Source organism: Bubalus bubalis, chromosome 2 (assembly GCF_019923935.1).
Source record: "Bubalus bubalis isolate 160015118507 breed Murrah chromosome 2, NDDB_SH_1, whole genome shotgun sequence".
Classification (NCBI taxonomy): Eukaryota; Metazoa; Chordata; class Mammalia; order Artiodactyla; family Bovidae; genus Bubalus; species Bubalus bubalis.
Genome location: NC_059158.1, coordinates 27,639,060 through 27,658,715, shown reverse-complemented (window position 1 = coordinate 27,658,715; position 19,656 = coordinate 27,639,060). Strand labels below are relative to the sequence as shown.

The 19,656-nt window shown below is 43.6% G+C and overlaps 1 protein-coding gene across 4 annotated transcripts in view; it reads right to left on the bottom strand.

The window, feature by feature from the left end:
• The window catches only part of PKHD1 (PKHD1 ciliary IPT domain containing fibrocystin/polyductin), a 445,850-nt gene that overhangs the window by 404,754 nt on the left and 21,440 nt on the right, over positions 1–19,656 (bottom strand). For all 4 annotated transcript variants that reach the window (XM_044929073.2, XM_044929075.2, XM_044929078.2 and 1 more), the window contains exons 9-20: positions 18,734–18,798; positions 18,182–18,221; positions 17,230–17,300; positions 15,646–15,747; positions 14,530–14,625; positions 9,923–10,064; positions 7,732–7,846; positions 6,466–6,744; positions 5,911–6,000; positions 5,727–5,817; positions 4,619–4,761; positions 503–627 (exon numbers count right to left, since the gene is read on the bottom strand). In XM_044929073.2, the coding sequence (XP_044785008.2) occupies positions 503–627; positions 4,619–4,761; positions 5,727–5,817; positions 5,911–6,000; positions 6,466–6,744; positions 7,732–7,846; positions 9,923–10,064; positions 14,530–14,625; positions 15,646–15,747; positions 17,230–17,300; positions 18,182–18,221; positions 18,734–18,798 (1,359 nt within the window). The remainder of the gene's footprint in view (positions 1–502; positions 628–4,618; positions 4,762–5,726; positions 5,818–5,910; positions 6,001–6,465; positions 6,745–7,731; positions 7,847–9,922; positions 10,065–14,529; positions 14,626–15,645; positions 15,748–17,229; positions 17,301–18,181; positions 18,222–18,733; positions 18,799–19,656) is intronic.

Here is a 19,656-nt window from a genome sequence, read left to right as displayed (position 1 = left end):
TCTTAAGCAGATCACATGTTAGGCTCTAACCACAGAGATGATTAGTGGTCTCTAAAACCTAAAACTCATTTAGGTTTAAAACCACTTACAAAACCCCTGAGAGATGTGGAAAGAGTGCTGAATCAAGGGATCAAAATGCCTGAATCATGTTCCAGCATCTTTGTTCACTTGCTGAATGAATTTCAGTGAATCACACATTCTCTGGGCCCCGATTTTTCTCATCTGTAATGTCAAGGAATGTTCCATAAAATCTCTTCCAAATATGATGATCTTTGACTCTATCCCAATGAGAAACGTCAGACTCCTTATATATGTAACGACTAACTGCTCTTAAATCAAACTTCTTTGCCAAATAAAACATGTTCAGAGCTGAAATTATTGTTCGAGACCCCACTATTAGACAATACCTCCCATGAGTCACTGTCCCCAGGATAGTTAGCCATACCATCTGGCAGAATTCCCACCACACCTGCTCGCAGACAAGCTACCTGCGGGTACCTACTTAGGACTGGTCCCCAGGAGACTCCAGTCACATGTGATGTTCTTAACAGGGTTTTGAAGGCCAATTGTGAAGGACACGGTCATCTTCACGGTCGTATTCTCATGGCCTCTGTATGCAAGGCACAACTAGAGACACAAAACAAGAGCTTCAGCTCTGTCACTAAGAAGCAGCTGTTCAAGTAATGTTTATTGAGGACAATCCACCCCCTAGAACCAACTTAGAGACAGCCAGACCACACCTGCCCTCCTAGACCATACCTTAGTTTAGAGCAAATTGCTATTTATCCAACAGAGAGTTATTCAATGCCTAGCACTGTGTGTGGCTGTGAGGATTTTTTATCTCAATTAGAGATCTCAATTAGAAATCCCTTGTTGTGACCCAGATACCTGTGCAACCTCAAGCAAGGCACTGAACCTGTCTGAGCCTCACTCCTGAACCTGAACTCTCTGGCATCCTTGGCTTCTAACTCAGAGTTAAGTAAAATCATTTGGCAGGATTTTTCAACTGTGGCGCTACTGACGTTTAGGACTGGGAGTTTTCTGTGAGTGCTTTTCTTACACTGTGCACTGCAGAACGTGCAGCAACTTTCCTAGAATCTACCCATTGGATGGCACTAACACTTCCCCAGTTGTGATGACCAAAAATGCCTCTCAGTTCAGTTCAGTTCAGTCGCTCAGTCGTGTCTGACTCTTTGCGACCCCATGAATCGCAGCACGCCAGGCCTCCCTGTCCATCACCAACTCCCGGAGTTCACTCAGACTCATGTCCATCGAGTCAGTGATGCCATCCAGCCATCTGTCGTCCCCTCCTCCTCCTGCCCCCAATCCCTCCCAGCATCAAAGTCTTTCCCAATGAGTCAACTCTTCACATGAGGTGGCCAAAGTACTGGAGTTTCAGCTTTAGCATCATTCCTTCCAAAGAAATCCCAGGGCTGATCTCCTTCAGAATGGACTGGTTGGATCTCCTTGCAGTCCAAGGGACTCTTAAGAATCTTCTCCAACACCACAGTTCAAAAGCATCAATTCTTCGGCACTCAGCCTTCTTCACAGTCCAACTCTCACATCCATACATGACCACAGGAAAAACCATAGCCTTGACTAGACAGACCTTTGTTGGCAAAGTAATGTCTCTGCTTTTTAATATGCTATCTAGGTTGGTCATAACTTTCCTTCCAAGGAGTAAGCGTCTTTTAATTTCATGGCTGCAGTCACCATCTGCAGTGATTTTGGAGCCCAAAAAAACAAAGTCTGACACTGTTTCCCCATCTATTTCCCATGAAGTGGTGGGACCGGATGCCATGAGCTTCGTTTTCTGAATGTTGAGCTTTAAGCCAACTTTTTCACTCTCCTCTTTCACTTTCATCAAGAGGCTTTTTAGTTCCTCTTCACTTTCTGCCATAAGGGTGGTGTCATCTGCATATCTGAGGCTATTGATATTTCTCCCGGCAATCTTGATTCCAGCTTGTGCTTCTTCCAGCCCAGCGTTTCTCATGATGTACTCTGCATATAAATTAAATAAGCAGGGTGACAATAGACAGCCTTGACGTACTCCTTTTCCTATTTGGAACCAGTCTGTTGTTCTATGTCCAGTTCTAACTGTTGCTTCCTGACCTGCATAGAGGTTTCTCAAGAGGCAGGTCAGGTGGTCTGGTATTCCCATCTCTTTCAGAATTGTCCACAGTTTATTGTGATGCACACAGTCAAAGGCTTTGGCATAGTCAATAAAGCAAAAATAGATGTTTTTCTGGAACTCTCTTGCTTTTTCCATGATCCAGCGGATGTTGGCAATTTGATCTCTGGTTCCTCTGCCTTTTCTAAAACCAGCTTGAACATCGGGAAGTTCATGGTTCACGTATTGCTGAAGCCTGGCTTGGAGAATTTTGAGCATTACTTTACTAGCGTGTGAGATGAGTGCAATTGTGCGGTAGTCTGAGCATTCTTTGGCATTGGCTTTCTTTGGGATTGGGATGAAAACTGACCTTTTCCAGTCCTGTGGCCACTGCTGAGTTTTCCAAATTTGCTGGCATATTGAGTATAGCACTTTCACAGCATCATCTTTCAGGATTTGAAATAGCTCAACTGGAATTCCATCACCTCCACTAGCTTTGTTTGTAGTGATGCTTCCTAAGGCCCACTTGACTTCACATTCCAGGATGTCTGGCTCTAGGTCAGTGATCACACCATCATGATTATCTGGGTCATGAAGATCTTTTTTGTACAGTTCTTCTGTGTATTCTTGCCACCTCTTCTTATTATCTTCTGCTTCTGTTAGGTCCATACCATTTCTGTCCTTTATCGAGCCCATCTTTGCATGAAATGTTCCCTTGCTATCTCTAATTTTCTTGAAGAGATCTCTAGTCTTTCCCATTCTGTTGTTTTCCTCTATTTCTTTGCATTGATCACTAGGGAAGGCTTTCTTATCTCTTCTTGCTATTCTTTGGAACTCTGCATTCAGATGCTTATATCTTTCCTTTTCTCCTTTGCTTTTCACTTCTCTTCTTTTCACAGCTATTTGTAAGGCCTCCCCAGACAGCCATTTTGCTTTTTTGCATTTCTTTTCCATGGGGATGGTCTTGATCCCTGTCTCCTGTACAACATCATGAACCTCAGTCCATAGTTCATCAGGCACTCTATCTATCAGATCTAGTCCCTTAAATCTATTTCTCACTTCCACTGTATAATCATAAGGGATTTGATTTAGGTCATACCTGAATGGTCTAGTGGTTTTCCCTACTTTCTTCAATTTCAGTCTGAATTTGGCAATAAGGAGTTCATGATCTGAGCCACAGTCAGCTCCTGGTCTTGTTTTTGTTGACTGTATAGAGCTTCTCCATCTCTGGCTGCAAAGAATATAATCAATCTGATTTCGGTGTTGACCATCTGGTGATGTCCATGTATAGAGTCTTCTCTTGTGTTGTTGGAAGAGGCTGTTTGTTATGACCAGTGCATTTTCTTGGCAAAACTCTATTAGTCTTTGCCCTGCCTCATTCCATATTTCAAGGCCTCTAGTGTGGGCTAAATCCCCACCACCATCTGCTGGGTGCCTGTGCTATAGAAGAAAGGCTGGAAGTTGGGTGTTGCCCTTTCCTGAACCGTTTAGTCCCAGCTCCCACTCTTTTTTAACTCAGAAAGGACTTGAAACCACTGCCGTGAGCTCAGTTATCCCAGGAAGGTTCACACTGGTTCCCAAAGAGCAGAGCTATTGACGCAAAGGATATGAGGTACTGGAGGAATGTGTCAGTCCATCCATCAATAATAACAGTAACTATAATAACAGGTCTGCCTCTCAAGCTATGGAGGAAGAGTATATGAGGTAATCCAGTAAAGTGCTTGGGCAGTGGCTAGGACTTGTTTAAAGCTAGTTATTATAATAAATAATAATAATTAATAATAAATAAATAATAATAATAAATAAATAATAAATAATAACTAGCTTTAAACAAGTCCTAGCCACTGCCCAAGCACTTTACTGGATTACCTCATATACTCTTCCTCCATAGCTTGAGAGGCAGACCTGTTATCACCCATTTCTCAGATGAGTAAACTAAGATAAAACACAGAGGGCATGCAGGGTATAGAGTCAGAATTCAAAACCAGAGATTCTGAGTGGAGAGTCTGCTCTCATACCTGGAGACCAAAGAAAACACTGAAGCATATGGAAACTTCCATGTCATCATTGTTGTTGTTTTGTCATTAATCCAACTCCAACTCTTTGCAACTCCATGGACTATAGCCCTCCAGGCTCCTCTGTCCATGGGACTCTCCAGGCAAGAATACTGGAGCGGGCTTCCATTTCCTCCTCCAAGGGATCTTCCCAACTCAGGGATCAAATCCACGTCTCCTGAACTGGCAGGTGGATTCTTTACCACTAAGCCACCTAGAAAGCCCAGAAGCTTCCATAGGTCTCAGTTATTACAAAGGCATTTCTATGCAGCAACTAGCTAATGGAGGACCCAAGGTGTCCATTCACACCCAAAACCTAGCACCTCAGCCTGAAACAGCTTGTGAGTCATGGTAACCACTCCCTTGTGCTTCTGTTTCTCCACTGTCCACCCCAGAGAACAATTTCAACCCCTCCCTACCCACCTGGCCTGCAAACACCATGGCTGCTACTTACGTGTGTGTACTGATCTAGCCGGTAGACTTTCTGAGCAGCTGGAGGTGTCAGGGCAAGGTGTCGAGGCTGATGGAGACTGAACCTCCCGCAGAAGGGCTCTGTCCCACTGGTGAGGTGCCCATCAGAGGTGGAACCTTCTAACCCTGGATGAAGTTCAGATAAAATAGGAAGACAGGAGTAATTATCAAACAGAGCTCCAAAACATGTCTGCAGGGAATGGGTTATGGGTTCTCCATGACATCGGCCTCTTAGCCCTTGGGCAAGCTGGGCAGGGCTCGGGGTGGCCAGCACCCTCCAGCTCGAAGGCTCCACCTATGAGAAATACATTATGTCTGCTCCAGAGCATTAAAAATCTATTATCATTTTCTATGTGTACCACACACACAAAAAAAATATTGAGAAGCAAAGAGGTAAGGCGTGTTGACTGCAACTTAGTTCACCTTACGATTTCTAAAACATATCCTCACATTTTTGGAATATGTTAGACTACCGTCTTCGGCTTCCCACGTGGTAAAGAACCCATCTGCCAATGCAGAAGACATAAGAGACTTGGTTCAATCGGTCGGTCGGGAAGATCCCCTGGCATAGGAAACTGCAACCCACTCCAGTATTCTTGGCTGGAGAATCACACAGACAGAGGAGCCTGGCGGGCTTCAGTTCATAGGGTCGCAAAGAGTCAGACACGACTGACACAAGTTACTATGCACAGTTCAGACTACTGCATTATGCAAGAATTCCTTTGAGATGTGATTTGAGTTAAACAAGATTTGCACTGTTCTGCTGTCTCTCCTGTATCGGTTGCTCTTTCCCACCTGTGGCATGAGATGCAGCTCCTGAGCCTAAGTCATCAGCATCCTTCGTTTCCAACTCTCTGCTCCCCTGACAGCATGGAAGGGATGTCCTTTCTTTCTCTGATTCCCACACCAAGCAGCTCCCTCCCAAACATGCAGCCTCTCTCTTAAACACTGTGTCCAAATCCAGTTTCCAATGGAATGAACAGAGTCACCTTGGAGATGAAATGAAGATTGTTCCCCGTTTACATTAAAAGAGAGAGAGAGAAGATAAGGGTGAAGAAGAGGGTCGGAATTTGTCAAACCAGGAATCATACCTTGTTCAAATCCCAGCCAGAGTAAGATGTTCGCTGAAAGGGGTTCCAGTTTGCATTTGACTGCAAGTAACTCCTCAATGGCTGTTTGAATCTATTAATAAGAAAAATGACCAGGAGCTCATGCCATGGACGTAAAGACTACCTCTAGTTCCCCCACTTCTCCTTATGTGAATAAAATGCCCACCTGATAGGCTGTGGCATTTGCCGGGATTGGCTGACTAGAAACGTTGTCCCAGGTAAGGAAGAAGTTCCCTATGCCAGACACAGTCAGCATCTATAAAGTCAAGAGAGACAGAATTAAAGAATATGTGTTCATTGAGCCAAAAAGACAATCTAGGAACGTAAGACATACTTCCCTGACTTGCTATAGACAGTACACCAGGAAATAGGACCTAAATGGGTCAAAAAGCTGTGAAATCACACATGTATACACTCACAGGCATGCAGACATGGGTGTGAGTGTTAGGAGGACCTTATTTCCTCTCTGAGGAATACGTTTCCAAAGGAAGATTTACCAGGACTTTGGTACCCAAAACTAAGTCCATGAATCAGGGCGTCACAATAGTAAGACTCCTTTTAAAAAAAATCCTCTCAACTGTATTGGATGGATGTCCAATCTCTTTTGTAGGAGAGTTATCATTATGGCTCAAGTCTCCTGGCTCCCAGCCAGCCAGCACTAAATTCCTTGCAGAGTTCAGCCCCTGAATCTAACCCCATGGGACAAAAAACACAGGCAGACCTGGATTTCTGGAAGTCTCTGGGCCCAAGCTCGGATCTGATGCTTCTCCCGGAGGTATGTGCTGACCACATCAGGATTCAGCCAGGTGTTGTGGATCTGGACACCAATTCTCACCCCACTGCTGGGGGCTGTCCCTCGATGCTCTGCTTCCAGGTAGTACCTGGCTCCCCCAAGCAGCTCCAGCTTGGGGGTCTTCTGTTGCTGGGTCTTGTCACTCCCATTCTGCTCCCAGGAGTCAAACCAGCCGGCAGTGCCCACCCTGATAGAGGCCATTTTCACCTGCACCCCAGTAAACACATCAGGACCGATACTGTGAAGCTTCTGGGCCTCTCTTTCTCAAGCAAAAAGCATCTAGACAGCTACTAACAAGGGACTTGGGGGCTGTTCTGCCTTTTCCAACAAGTTAGCCTGAACTTTCTAAAACTAGTCTATGCATGCCTCTCCAGTCATCTCTCTCTCTCTCTCTCTCTCTCTCTCTCTCTCTGTCTAAATCACATAGTATTCAGATGAGATGGATGGGCCATGTGTAAACCTGGAAGAGCCAACCAGAAACCCTAACTTTACATGATGCTGTGGGTAAAATCATATGACACCCTTTGAGAAACCTAAATGACTTGACCACATCAAAATCTATGATGCTTCTCCACCCAACTAGCAAAGTAATTTCATAGAAGCATATTCATTATTTGAGAGAAAATACTGTGTTTCTTTGACAATGGCATTAAGTAATTTTGGTTGTTTGCTAAAACACTTATTTTATCCTTCAAAACTGGCCAGAAAATTCCTGCATAACACTAGCTACATCCACACCCAGAATCAGTGGTAAAAACAAATTCTGAGTCAGACAAATCTGGATTTGAATTCTTAATATGCCTCTTTATCACCCCAGTGGCCCTGGATTGGTCATACAAGCCTTCTAAGCCTCATTGTCCTCATCTGGAAAATGGAGATAAAGAGACATAGCTCACAAGATGCTGTGAAGTTTAGAAACAAGGTATGTAGCATAATGACCAGCAAGCTCTGTTTCAAAAAGTAAAATCATGTAGATTATATCTCAACTTTTTAACATTTCTAATTTTAAAAAACCCATACACACACATGCACGCACCAAAAAAAATTAAAGTCTCTGGTTGCTTAACAGAGTGTTACAACTATCCATAGACCATGAAAGCCTTCATTTTGACTTACTGGGTTTTTTTGGTGTGTTTTTTTTCATGAGTGAGGGACTGGGGACAAGAAGAAGGAAAACAAGAAGGTGATGAATACCTTGGTCCTCAGGTCCTCCGACCAACTGAAATACAGAGAAGCCTGGTTGTCAGCCTGGATCCAGAAAGTGTAATTATTTGTCTCTGGGGCCACAAAGAACCCACTGAGCCGTGCTCTGGAAAGCAGAGGAACACAGAGAAAGAAGTGAGGGCAGCCAAGCCCAGTATCATTGACCCAACAATGGTGCCTTTAGATTTTGTTTGTCTTTATGTTAATGAGGAGGAAACACTTGACTCTTATGCCTGTGACTGGCCAGAGCCCTCTGGAGGCATCTCTTCCTGTGATGCCTGCCTGGCTCAGTATCTCAGCCAGTCACTTTGAACTGGCACGACTCCCCAGGCAGTTTGCATCAACTTTGGGAAAAGATGCTGTAGCCACGGCATAAGGTCACCTGGGGGCTTAGCTGAGATCACTTACCAAACATGGCCAGTACAGGGTCTGGCACATGGTTAGCATTCAATCAATAGTAAGTATCATTCTCATTATTAGAAATAGAGATCTTCAATCAGAGTTTTCTCTGATTTGATCTACATATGAAGAATACAGAGAATATTTTCTGAGAATAGCTTTGAAAATAACTAAAGTTCCATCATTATCATATTAATAAATATTCCAATGTTTTATTTTAAATTTTTGTATTTTACAGAAACGAATGCCAGAAAGAATAGAAAGAGTTGTTCTCTGGTTTGGGGCTCCTTGAAATGGCAGAGAGAAACCTACATGTCATACCAAATAATCAAAATGTTCTTTTATCTATTGAGGTGGGACTCTCCTTGATGCCCCCACACACACTGAATATAGCTGAAAGATTTTCTTTGGAACATTATTTATGGTCCTCAGAAACTATAACAAAGCTACAGTACTAGGTGCCATCAAACACACACACACACTATTTATTGCCACTCTAAAACCATATCCTGGTGGTTATATATCTAATTAGTAAGACTTTCAAGACAATAGAAACTTAACTCTGATCAGATTTCCTTCCCTACTTGGTTCCTTCAATGTCTGAAATTCAATGAACAGAGAACAAAGCCTTCCTTTTCACAACTGAATTAACCTTTAAAATGGCCAAGAGACTTCCCTAGTGGTCCAGTGGTTAAGACTTTGCACTTCCACTGCAGGGGACATGGGTTCGATCCCTGGTTGAGGACCTAAGATCCCACATGCTATGCTGCACAGCCAAAATAAGAACAGTCAAATCCTTGAAAGAGGTTACAGATTGACGAGAATTCACCCGCCTGCAAATGCAGGAGACGTAAGAGACACAGGTTCGATCTCTGGGTGGGAAAGATCCCCTGGAGGGGGACATGGCAACCCACTCCAATATTCTTGCCTGGAGAATCCCACAGACAGAGGAGCCTTACAGGCTACAGTCCATAGGGTCGCAAAGAGTTGGACACGACTAAAGTGACTTAGCACAGAATTCAGACACAGGAGTCATAACCAACCTCTCTGAGGAGAGTTTCAAAGAAAGAAGAGATCCATCACACCTATATACAAGCTTAGAGCATGCTATGTCTCCACAGTTCTCTTATTTTCTACATTTTTAAGCCCACATTAAAATAATGAGAAATTCTGGCCACATCCTTGAAGGGATCAAAAAGACAAATCTAAACTAACCAGGGAAACTTTACCACAATGCAGTCACTGCTGTAGAAAACAATGTCCCCCAGGCCCACAGGAGCTTACCTCTGCTCTGCACCAGCCAGCTGGTTGACCTAAAGCACTGGATAATTGTTCCCACAGAGCTGTTGGCTGCCCAGCCTCTGCTCCCTCATATGCGCAAAGGGCAACTGTTTGAGTCTTTCTTTAGCATCATCCAGATATTGGTTTTATCTCTTAACCACATTCCTACAGGAAGTTTTGCCCTGCTCTTTACCAAGCTTCCAAGCCTACCCAGCTAAATATTCTGATGAATAGTCCTCCCCAAAGCAGATTTCAAACTAAGCTGTACAACATATGTATTTTACTCATTGATCAAAATTTAGCATGTACGCATAAAGGGCCTGTGGTCCATGAACATAACCAATACCGGCTGAGAACAGTGATCAAAATTTGTGGCTGCTGAGTTAGTAAATACTTTACATTTTCCCCCAGAAATCTCATTGCTTACTCATCTGTCTCCCAGCCTCACCCAGGCCAGTAGATTCACTTGTGATCTGGACATCCACTTTTCCTACAAACATACCTGAAAGGTTGCCCTTCCTTTGACCAAAATCCAGATGGAGAACTGGCATTAGGGACGATCTGCCAACTGTACCCAGGGGTGGCTTCAGTCAGGTCCAAGTCCTCAGAAGCATCTCCAACTTCAAAGAGAAGCCCTCGATTGCCTATAAGACACGTATGCCTCATAAACATCAGAGGGGGTTTCTCCCCCAAGCGGGGGAACTTCTTGACTACAGATTCAGGATGAAGATGATACAGGAACGATTTAGAAGGTGAGTCAATTGAGACCCAGATGGAGTAATCATGTGAGACATTATAAAGATTATACATAGAGCTGATTCACTTTGGTGTACAGCAGAAACTTACACAACATTGTAAAGCAACTTTACCCTAACAAATAAAAGTGAAAGAATACCCCCCAAAATAAAAAAGATAATACAAATGTCCTAGAAGGTGGAAACTACTGCTAGGTGTAAGAATTCAGCCTCTGAGAAAGAGACACCTGACAAGGAGCAGTAAGGGGGCATCTTCTCAGAGGACCATAAAAAACAAAGAAGTGCTTTTTAATGGGAGTGTCCAGATAAGAGAAAAATGTGAAAAAGCAAACAAAGGCTTGTGAAGCCAGGAGTGCACTTCAGTGCACTTTTAATGTCATGAGAACTCTATTCCCTAAACCCTCTTTGTCCCAGAAAATTGGCAATCCTCACATTTTTCATGAGTCCTGACCTCAGTCTGTGAACATGCAGCAAATCATGTGACAGGCTGCCATTACATAACATTCTAAATGTCATCTATTTATTTGTGTTTTATATTGAAAAAAAAAAAAAAAACCCTGAGACCAAAGACATATGTGTGATCAGTCAGTTCAGTTCAGTTGCTCAGTCATGTCCAACCCTTTGTGACCCCATGGACTGCAGCACGCCAGGCTTCCCTGTCCATCACCAACTCCCAGAGCTTGCTCAAACTCATGTCCATTGAGTCAGTGATGCCATCCAACCATCTCATCCTCTGTCATCCCTTTCTCCTCCTGCCTTCAATCTTTCCCAGCATCAGGGTCTTTTCCAGTGAGTCAGTTCTTCACATCAGGTGGCCAAAGTATTGGAGCTTCAGCTTCAGCATCAGTCCTTCCAGTGAATATTCAGGACTGACTTCCTTTAGGATTGACTGGTTTGATCTCCTTGCTGTCCAAGGGACTCTCAAGAGCCTTCTTCAACACCACAGTTCAAAAGCATCAATTCTTTGGCACTCAGCTTTCTTTATAGTCTAACTCTCACATCCATACATGACTATTGGAAAAACCATAGCTTTGACTAGACAGACCTTTGTCAACAAAGTAATGTCTCTGCTTTTTAATATACTGCTTTGTGTTATCAATGCTGCTAAGTCACTTCAGTCATGTCTGACTCTGTGCAACCCCATAGACGGTATCCCACCAGGCTCCCCCATCCCTGGGATTCTCCAGGCAAGAACACTGGAGTGGGTTGCCATTTCCTTCTCCAATGCTTGAAAGTGAAAAGTGAAAGGGAAGTCGCTCAGTCGTGCCCGACTCTTAGCGACCTCATGGACTGCAGCCTACCAGGCTCCTCCATCCATGGGATTTTCCAGGCAAGAGTACTGGAGTGGGGTGCCATTGCCTTCTCCGATACTGGCTACTAATTGGGTTGACGGTAAAAGCTCTGGAATCACCCATGGGTGGGTTCAGAGTCCAGCTCTACCACTTACTTGATGGGCAGCTTTGAGCAAACTGCTTCACATCTTCATTTTCTCCTGCATCAAAATGGGGTCAATAGTAAACAGAGAAACTGCTCTAAAGACTAAGGGAGCTGAGTTACACAGCAATTATATCTCAATAAAGCTATGGGGAGAAGTAAAGTCAGTTTGGCAACTCTGGAGGGAAAAAGACTAAGGGAGCTTAAAATATATACACAAAGAGCCGGAAATATAAGTACTCAGGAAAGGATAGCTAGGGCTGTTATTATTATTTTTAATTCCTGTTTTTATTCCCTGTTAAATCCTAAAAAGGGGAAACAGATAAGGGATAAGCAGAAAAATAACAGCATATTTTAATGTACTATTTGAGGTTTCTCAGGCTCAGCAGTATTGATATTTGGGGCTGAATAACTCCGTTGGGGGGCTTCCCTGGTGCTGCCTGCAATGCATTTTAAGGGCTGTACAGAGCACTGAAGGATGTTTAGCAGCACTTCCAGCCTCTACCCACTAGAGGTCAGTAGCACCGCCATCCCAGTTGTAAGGACCGAACACTGCCAAGTGCCCCACGCCTGCTACTGAGAACAGCTGCAAGACAGGATCATTTGTCCTGTTACCCAATGCATGAATTATTACTCATTATTACCCAACACAGGGCTGTGTGCCCGACACGCACTGAGGCAAAACAATACCAAAACATCGGAGCCTGGAGCAGAGAAAGGTTTACTGCAGAGCCATGCAAGAAGAGTGACTCATGACTTTAAAAAAAACCCAAGCTCCATGAAAGCTTTTCAGCAAAGTCCTTTTATAGGGAAGGTGAGGGAGGGGCGTTATTAGTTGCTGCAAATTTCTAGGTGTCAGATCTTTTGTTCTTGAGGTCAGGCCATAATGTTCCAATCTCCATCAAAACAAATGTTAGTCTCTGTTCTGACAAGAAAGGGCAAGGTCCCAAGAAGGCTCAACCTTCACCCTCTGAGATCCAGGTCCTAGTTAAGAGGAGGGGGGTCCCTGCAGGTGCTGGTTACCCTGCCCAGGGAATGTATGGCCAGCACTCAAGTTTGGGTCCTCCTGCCAGTGCCCAGCCCAGCTGAGGAGGCAGCTCTCACCTGGCGGTGCCCTCAGGTGTCCAGACCTTACCCAGTCACCATGACAGAGGACTCCAGCTGCCCCTCAGGATCCTCAGGCCGCCCAAATCAGGGCTACATCCCATGAACTGCAACCCATGGAGACCCCTGCCGCCATTAGGTCGCAGAGGCAGACATAAGGGGAGAAGCCGTCCTTGACTCAAGACCTGCGCCGGTCAGTGGGAGGCTGGGGTGAGGGCTCGGGAGCTCTGCAGGACACAGCCCTCATCCTGTCCCTGAGACCCCCAGCTCACCCGCCAGCCTGAGACCAGACAGCCTGGAGGGCCCTGGGGAGGAGACTGTGATCTGCCTGTCTAGAGCTAACGATCGAATGTTAACAGCTGCCTGTCCACCCCACCCCTATTACTCTTCCATAAAAGAAATTCCAAAAGCATTGTATAAAGGACATTGTCAACCATCCAGAACTGCCACATTATGTTTTCTATATACATTTTATTTATAATGTACACTTTAAATTCTTTTGATCTTATTTTAGAGCAACATTCTTCAAACTTGCCTGCTAAATGTAATAAGGAAGCCTAGAAATGCAATAAAAATTACTTCCTCAAGTTAAAAAAATCAGCAGCACTCAGGAAATTCCCCTACCACGACCCTGGTAGCTTCCAGCAGGAACCGCTGTGATAGGAATCAGACTCTCTATTCCCTGAATTCAGACTCACATTTTCTCCATCACTTGCTTCATATAGTCATTTGTTACCTTGGATTAGAGCTTTCCCTGAGTAAAGACCACAGATCAGGGACCTGGAGAATGCCCAGCCTAAGCTTTGAATGAGTTTTTACACCCGAATGGCCTTTCTTTAGAGAGTTTTCCCCTCGATGAGACTCAGGAGATAAACTCCCCTGCCTGTTCTTTAACTGTGAAGTCAGCCCCTGTGGGGCATGTAGGACTCCAGACACCAACTACCCTTCATCCCTAACTACACCTGAGGTCCTGTTCTAATGCTTCCCAGAAAAGTGCTTCCCTGGTGCAACTTGCAATTTGTAGACATGGGGTAGGAGGTTTAAACACAGAAGGTGGACTTTCCTGGTGGTCCAGTGGTTAAGAATCCGCCTTGCAATTCAGGATACATGGGTTCGATCCTTGGTCCTAGAAGATCCCACATGCCATGGGGCAACTAAGCCAGTGTGCCACAACTACTGAAGCCTATGCGTCTAGAGCCTGTGCTTCACAAGAGAAGCCGCTACAGTGAGAAGCCCGTGCGCTACAACGGAGAAAGCTCATGTGCAGCAACGAAGATCCAGCCAAAAATAAATAAATAGTAAAAAAGGACAGGTGGAACCTGCCCCCCTGCCCCCTCTGTTTCTGGTGGCCCCATCACAATACCTCTCTACTTTTCAGACTAACAGACAGTGCCCACAAGGGCAAAGAAACAACATTTAAATGCACCCCTTTACACCCCACTCTCTGCCTCATCTAACCGTCCTATGAGCATAGAAGAAGCAGTCTGTTGCTCTGTCTTCTTAGAGCATGAACTGGAGTGCGGCTGACCCAGAGCATGGAGGAGGCAGCTCAGGCTTTTCCACCAATCACTATGGGAACGTCTTGATGTCAGTTACACGTCCTGGATCGTGGTTTCCACTGAACCCCTAGGGCTAGGAGTGCCGGGTGTTGCCAAGCATCTGAGTAAAGCTAAGAATACCTCTGAAAGTAAAGCTCTGATCCATGATGCAGGACTCACTGAGCAGCCAATCAAACAGCTGAGACCAGATTCAAACACCTTCCTTTCCACTTCCTGCCCCTTGTGGTTAAAAAATGTCACCGAGGCGACTTCCTTACCTGCCTGAGGAGCAGAGAGCCTTGCACCTTTACTCGGGGCCCTGGTGGTACACTCAATCCTCCTGGGAGACACATGTCTAATATCACACGGAATGCCTGAGGGGAAATTTAAATTAGATACAGATCTCAGCAGCAATATCAATGGAGATACAGATGTGGCCAGAGGACCACACTAAAGTAGACAGGCTCCTGTTGCAGGGCAAAAGGCCGGAAGTGGAGAGTAGAGAGAAAGTTGTGGGAGGAGACAAGAAAGAGAGAATGCAGAGCAGTGGAACACAGGCCACTTAGAACGATCAGGAAGAAAGCAATGCCAGCCATGCCGTTCCGTGGAGATGACCGAGCTAGGGAAGGGAACTGTGACAGGAGAGTGTGAAAACATCGTCCAGTATCCTTGGTGTCACCAGCTAGAAGAGCATCCCATCAGGCAGAACAAAGGGTTCTAGGCAGGTTTCACAAAAGCATTTGCCCAGGGGGCATTCCAGAAGAATTGGTGTAACAAATGCCCACCCACTCCTGCTTATTCCTACAAACAGGGCTAAGGAGGAGGGAATGAGGTTGCCTTTTAGAAGGAGTGAAAAGTGAAAAAAGTAAAAATGTTAGTCACTCAGTCATGTCCCACTCTTTGGGACCCCATGGACTGTAGCCCACCAGGCTTCTCTATCCATGGAATTCTTCAGGGAAGAATACTGGAGTGGGTAACCATTCCCTTCTCCAAGGGATCTTCCCAACTCAGGGATTGAGCCCTGGTCTCCTGCAGTGCAGACAGGTTCTTTACCATCTGAGCCGCCAGGGAAGCCCTTAAAAGAAATACTTTTGTGAAAAGGAGCTGTGCCCTTGCTTCTCTTCCCTCCCCAGATGGGGACACCAAAGGAACTTGCTCTGATTTGTGAGTGTATCTGCAACAGGGCATTCTGTTACATGTTTGCAGAGCTGCAAGACCAAAATCCCCTCCTTTTCCTAGTCTCAACCAAACATAGGACAAAGACCGTGGAACAGGGTAACAGGAGGAGTCAGAAGAGGCAAAGATTGCTTCCCTTCCACCCTCTCCAGACCAAAAGAGATATATAATATCCTACAGCATTCAAGTATGAACTCTTTTCAGTCATTTCAACTTACCTGCAATGGTAACCTGGGCAGGGTTGTCAAAGAAATCTCCTGTAATTGTGATGTCTGTTCTTCCCCCAAGGCTCCCGGTTTCTGGAAACACAGATAGTATTTCTGCAAGAGGAAAAGAAAAGTAAGTTTCCAAATATAATCCAGGATGTGACCCAAATAATAATATAATCATGTTGCTGCTGTTGAGTCACTAAGTCCTATCGAATTCTTTGTGACCCCATGGACTGTAGCCCACTAGGTTCCTCTGTGCATGGGATTTTCCAGGCAAGAATACTAGAGTGGGTTGCCATGTCCTTCTCCAGGGGATCTTCCCAACCCAAGGATCGAACCCACATCTCTTGTGTCTCCTGCACCGCAGGCAGATTCTTTACCGTCTGAGCCACTATACAGGATCAATATTTGAAAAGAGTGGGAATTGCAGCTTTTCCCATGAGTTTCCCCATGGTTGCTCATGCTATCAGCAAAAATCCCTGCATACCATGAGGCTTTCTTAGGACATCTGTCTCCTTACTTCAAGGACCCTATTTATACATCACAGAACAATAGGTTATACTTTATAGAGGCCTCAACTCCACATGCATTGGTCAAGGTCTCAGCTTACACATATGAGTCTGTGATTTGCTCTAAGCAAAAGAATGAGTTACACTGTCATATGCCACAAGTCCCCAGGAATTTAAATTTTTCTGATCTTTTCCCCTCCTATGATCAAACTTTGAGAGTTCTAAGTTTCATCCCCTCAAAGGGAACAAGTAGTCATGTTCTCTGATTAATTGAAGGTACAAAGAGGCTAATTACGAGTGGTTACCACTCCAAAACAAAAGCAAGGGTCAAAAAATCCAGCTTTGACGGAGGTAGGCCACCTACAGAGTGAATGGCATCGACCCCTTCACTTAGGAAATTTCTTGCACTTTTGGCAAAGGTAGATTTCTGCTGCCTCTGGGATTTGAATCAGCCTCACAACTTTTCAGTGGTTTTGAGATTGTACTCAACTTGAGAAGCTAGCACTCATTTTCAGTAGTCAGCTTTCTATTCCTGGACTGAGTTCACAATTCCATGCAAGTTTCCAGTTTTTCAGATTTTGCCTTTTTTGTATACTCATCAGATAGCAACACAAACTTAGCATCTGTATCAGCAAATCATAAATCCTTGAATGAATACTCAGAGGTGAGATGCTAAAGTAACTACAAAGATGTGCTTTTAGATTTTTAAGCACCATCTCTTTTCTGTTATTCTTTTAGAACATACAATAAGGATGATTCCCCTTTCTTTTACTCAGTCTATATCCCTAGATTTTATATAAAAATCCATGACAAAGCCTCTTTTAATATTTTATTTTTACTTTGAATTTAATTTTAATAATTAATAAATAAACATTAAATTTAATATTCAAAAATTTAATATAGGAACTAAAGTCAACACTCAACAAGGAACATAGTCTCACACAAAACCAAAGGGCCATCAATGACTGCAGGGAAAGCTTTAGGTGTTAATGATCATAGAGAAATGGCCAGAGGAAGGCAGAGAGTTCAAGATCCAGGGTGGTGTGAAGGAAGGGGCGAGAAATACCATGAGGGAAAATGGTACCTGAGTACGTCTGGTACAGAAAAAGGTCTTGCTTCGCACTGACCAGCCATGCTTCCTTGTGTATCACTGACCTCCAGAAAAAGAAAAAAAAAAGAAAACACAAAATTGTGTTTTGGATGAAAATTGCATCTGGGATTTCATTTTTTAGACTGACTGCTTGAAAGAAGATCACTAACTTTTAGTGATCTTTAAAATGTTTAGATACCGGCTCCTTTTGATGACTAGAGAATACCAATGGGGCAAAGTTTGTTTTCTGATCTAGAATATTACATGGGAATAATAATACCTACTTTACAGAGTGTGACTAGCATTAAACGGAATAATGAATGTGAAAGGGCTTGGTGTGGAATTGGCCCGTGGGAGGTAGTCAATAGATGCTAGTTTTATTCCTTCCTAAAAAAAGAGACAGAGACACAAAGAGCAAATCTCCCTCTGTTGAGCTGAGTAGCTGTAGGTCATGTGTTATTATCTTCACAATGAAATTAATATCAGCTAGGCAATGCCCTTTTCAGGAAACACTGAAAAGTACATAGTGTCAGAACATGAGGTAAGGCAAGCAGAAATCCAGACTCCATATTTCTCTCTCCTGAGTTCTATAAAATCTGGACCCTTTCCATCTTAAAGAAGTCATTTCCTGGAATGACACAAAGCACTTTATGGAACTATGTACTGTTTTAAAATTCCAGTATTATGAGATTACTTAAGAAGTAATTCCCCAAATTCTATATCTTTATCCCATTGAAACATTTATATCACTTCAAGATGAGTGCACAGGACACATTTATATTCACTCAGGTGTAAAAAAAGAAACAAGTAGGTACCTGGAGATTTATTGCACTGCTGTTTGTATACATTTGAAATTTTCCAGTATAAAAGGTTAAAGAAAACTAAGCAAGACAAGAGAGTAGATAATGTAAGATAAAAATAAATTTGCTTCCTCCCAGTTACTTACTTTCCTTTGTTAAATACTGAGAAACTAACATTCTGGGAGCCTGTAACAAACAGAAACAAGCATTAATACAGGAACCTGCATGAACTACATGAGCCAGGACATTGCTATCATAAAGCCAAGAAGTCCAGCAGGCACCAAGGTACCACCCGCACCTTAATGTCTCTAACAGTGCTTGAAATAAACACGTTCCAGACTCACATTGCATCAGCAGTGGCAATGTCTAACAATACAAGGATAAATGTAATAGCAATAGAGCAGCTAAGAACTAGCTTGGAGTTAGACCAAGAAGGATAAATCCTGCTCCGCTGGTTACTAGCTTCAACTTTCTCACCTACAAAGCAAGAACAATCCCACCACAGCCTCACAGGTGCATGTGTGAGGATTAATTTAGTTTATATTTAAGCTGCTTCCTAGAGCGTCTCTCAGAGAATTCTCAACAAATGGTAATTATTAGTATCATCCTCAGGAGAACCAATTCTTGGAATAGTTTTTTTCCGGACACAGAGACACAGATGGGTAAGACTTTAAAATTCTGTTACTTCTCAAACAGACCAATGTAGTTGCCTTCCACACGACACTGCAGAGTCCCAAGACCATGGTCTTCCTGAATAGGATAGCTAGGGAAAAACAGGAAAAGGTAAGAGATAGGAATCACCTGGCAATTCACTTCAGAAGCTCTGGTTCTTTACCCAGGAAAGTTATAAAACAAAATAAAATTATAACTAGAGTTATCATCAATACATACACTACCAGTCAAACACATAGTGTGAGAGACAAAATTTAACATACTCCTTACCTCCATTGGGTTCTTTCTTTCCAAAGTCTGTTTTATGACAAGGACAGCAAGATCATTATCACCCTCCCCCCAAAAAAAGTCTATTAGCAAGTATGAACCTGAAACAGGAAAATTCTGAGCAAACAAATGAAAGATACCAGGAAGAAATCACATTATACAATTTGCCTCTTATAAACACTAGTCCCAAAAAGCTAAGTCATAGGGTACAGAAGGTTAACCCACTCAGTCCCGAGTGATTTGAAAAAGCCAGCAAAATGTTGATTATCTGAAAAGTAAGCACATAGATACTCATTTTCTAAATTTTCCTTGTAATAAATAAACAATTGAACAATTGAAACTTTAGTGTTTTTTTCCTCTGGCTAGTCGATACAGTACAGTGGGTGAGAGGATGAACTCTGGATATAGTACAGTGGTTAACAGGATGAACTCCGGAGGCTAGTGAGTGGACCCAGGTTCAAATCCCAGCTCTGCCACTTGCTCGTAGTGAGACTCTGGGCAATTACTTAACCTCTCTGTGCCTCAGCTCCCAAATCTGTAAAGTGAGACTAAGAGCTGTATGTACTTACAAGGTTACTGGCTGCCTTCAATGTGAAAGTGTTCATGCAGTAAGCGCTTATTATTAGCTACCTGTCTTTTCAAGAAAGCTTTCTGAACCCACTTCAGGTTGCATTGTGAATCG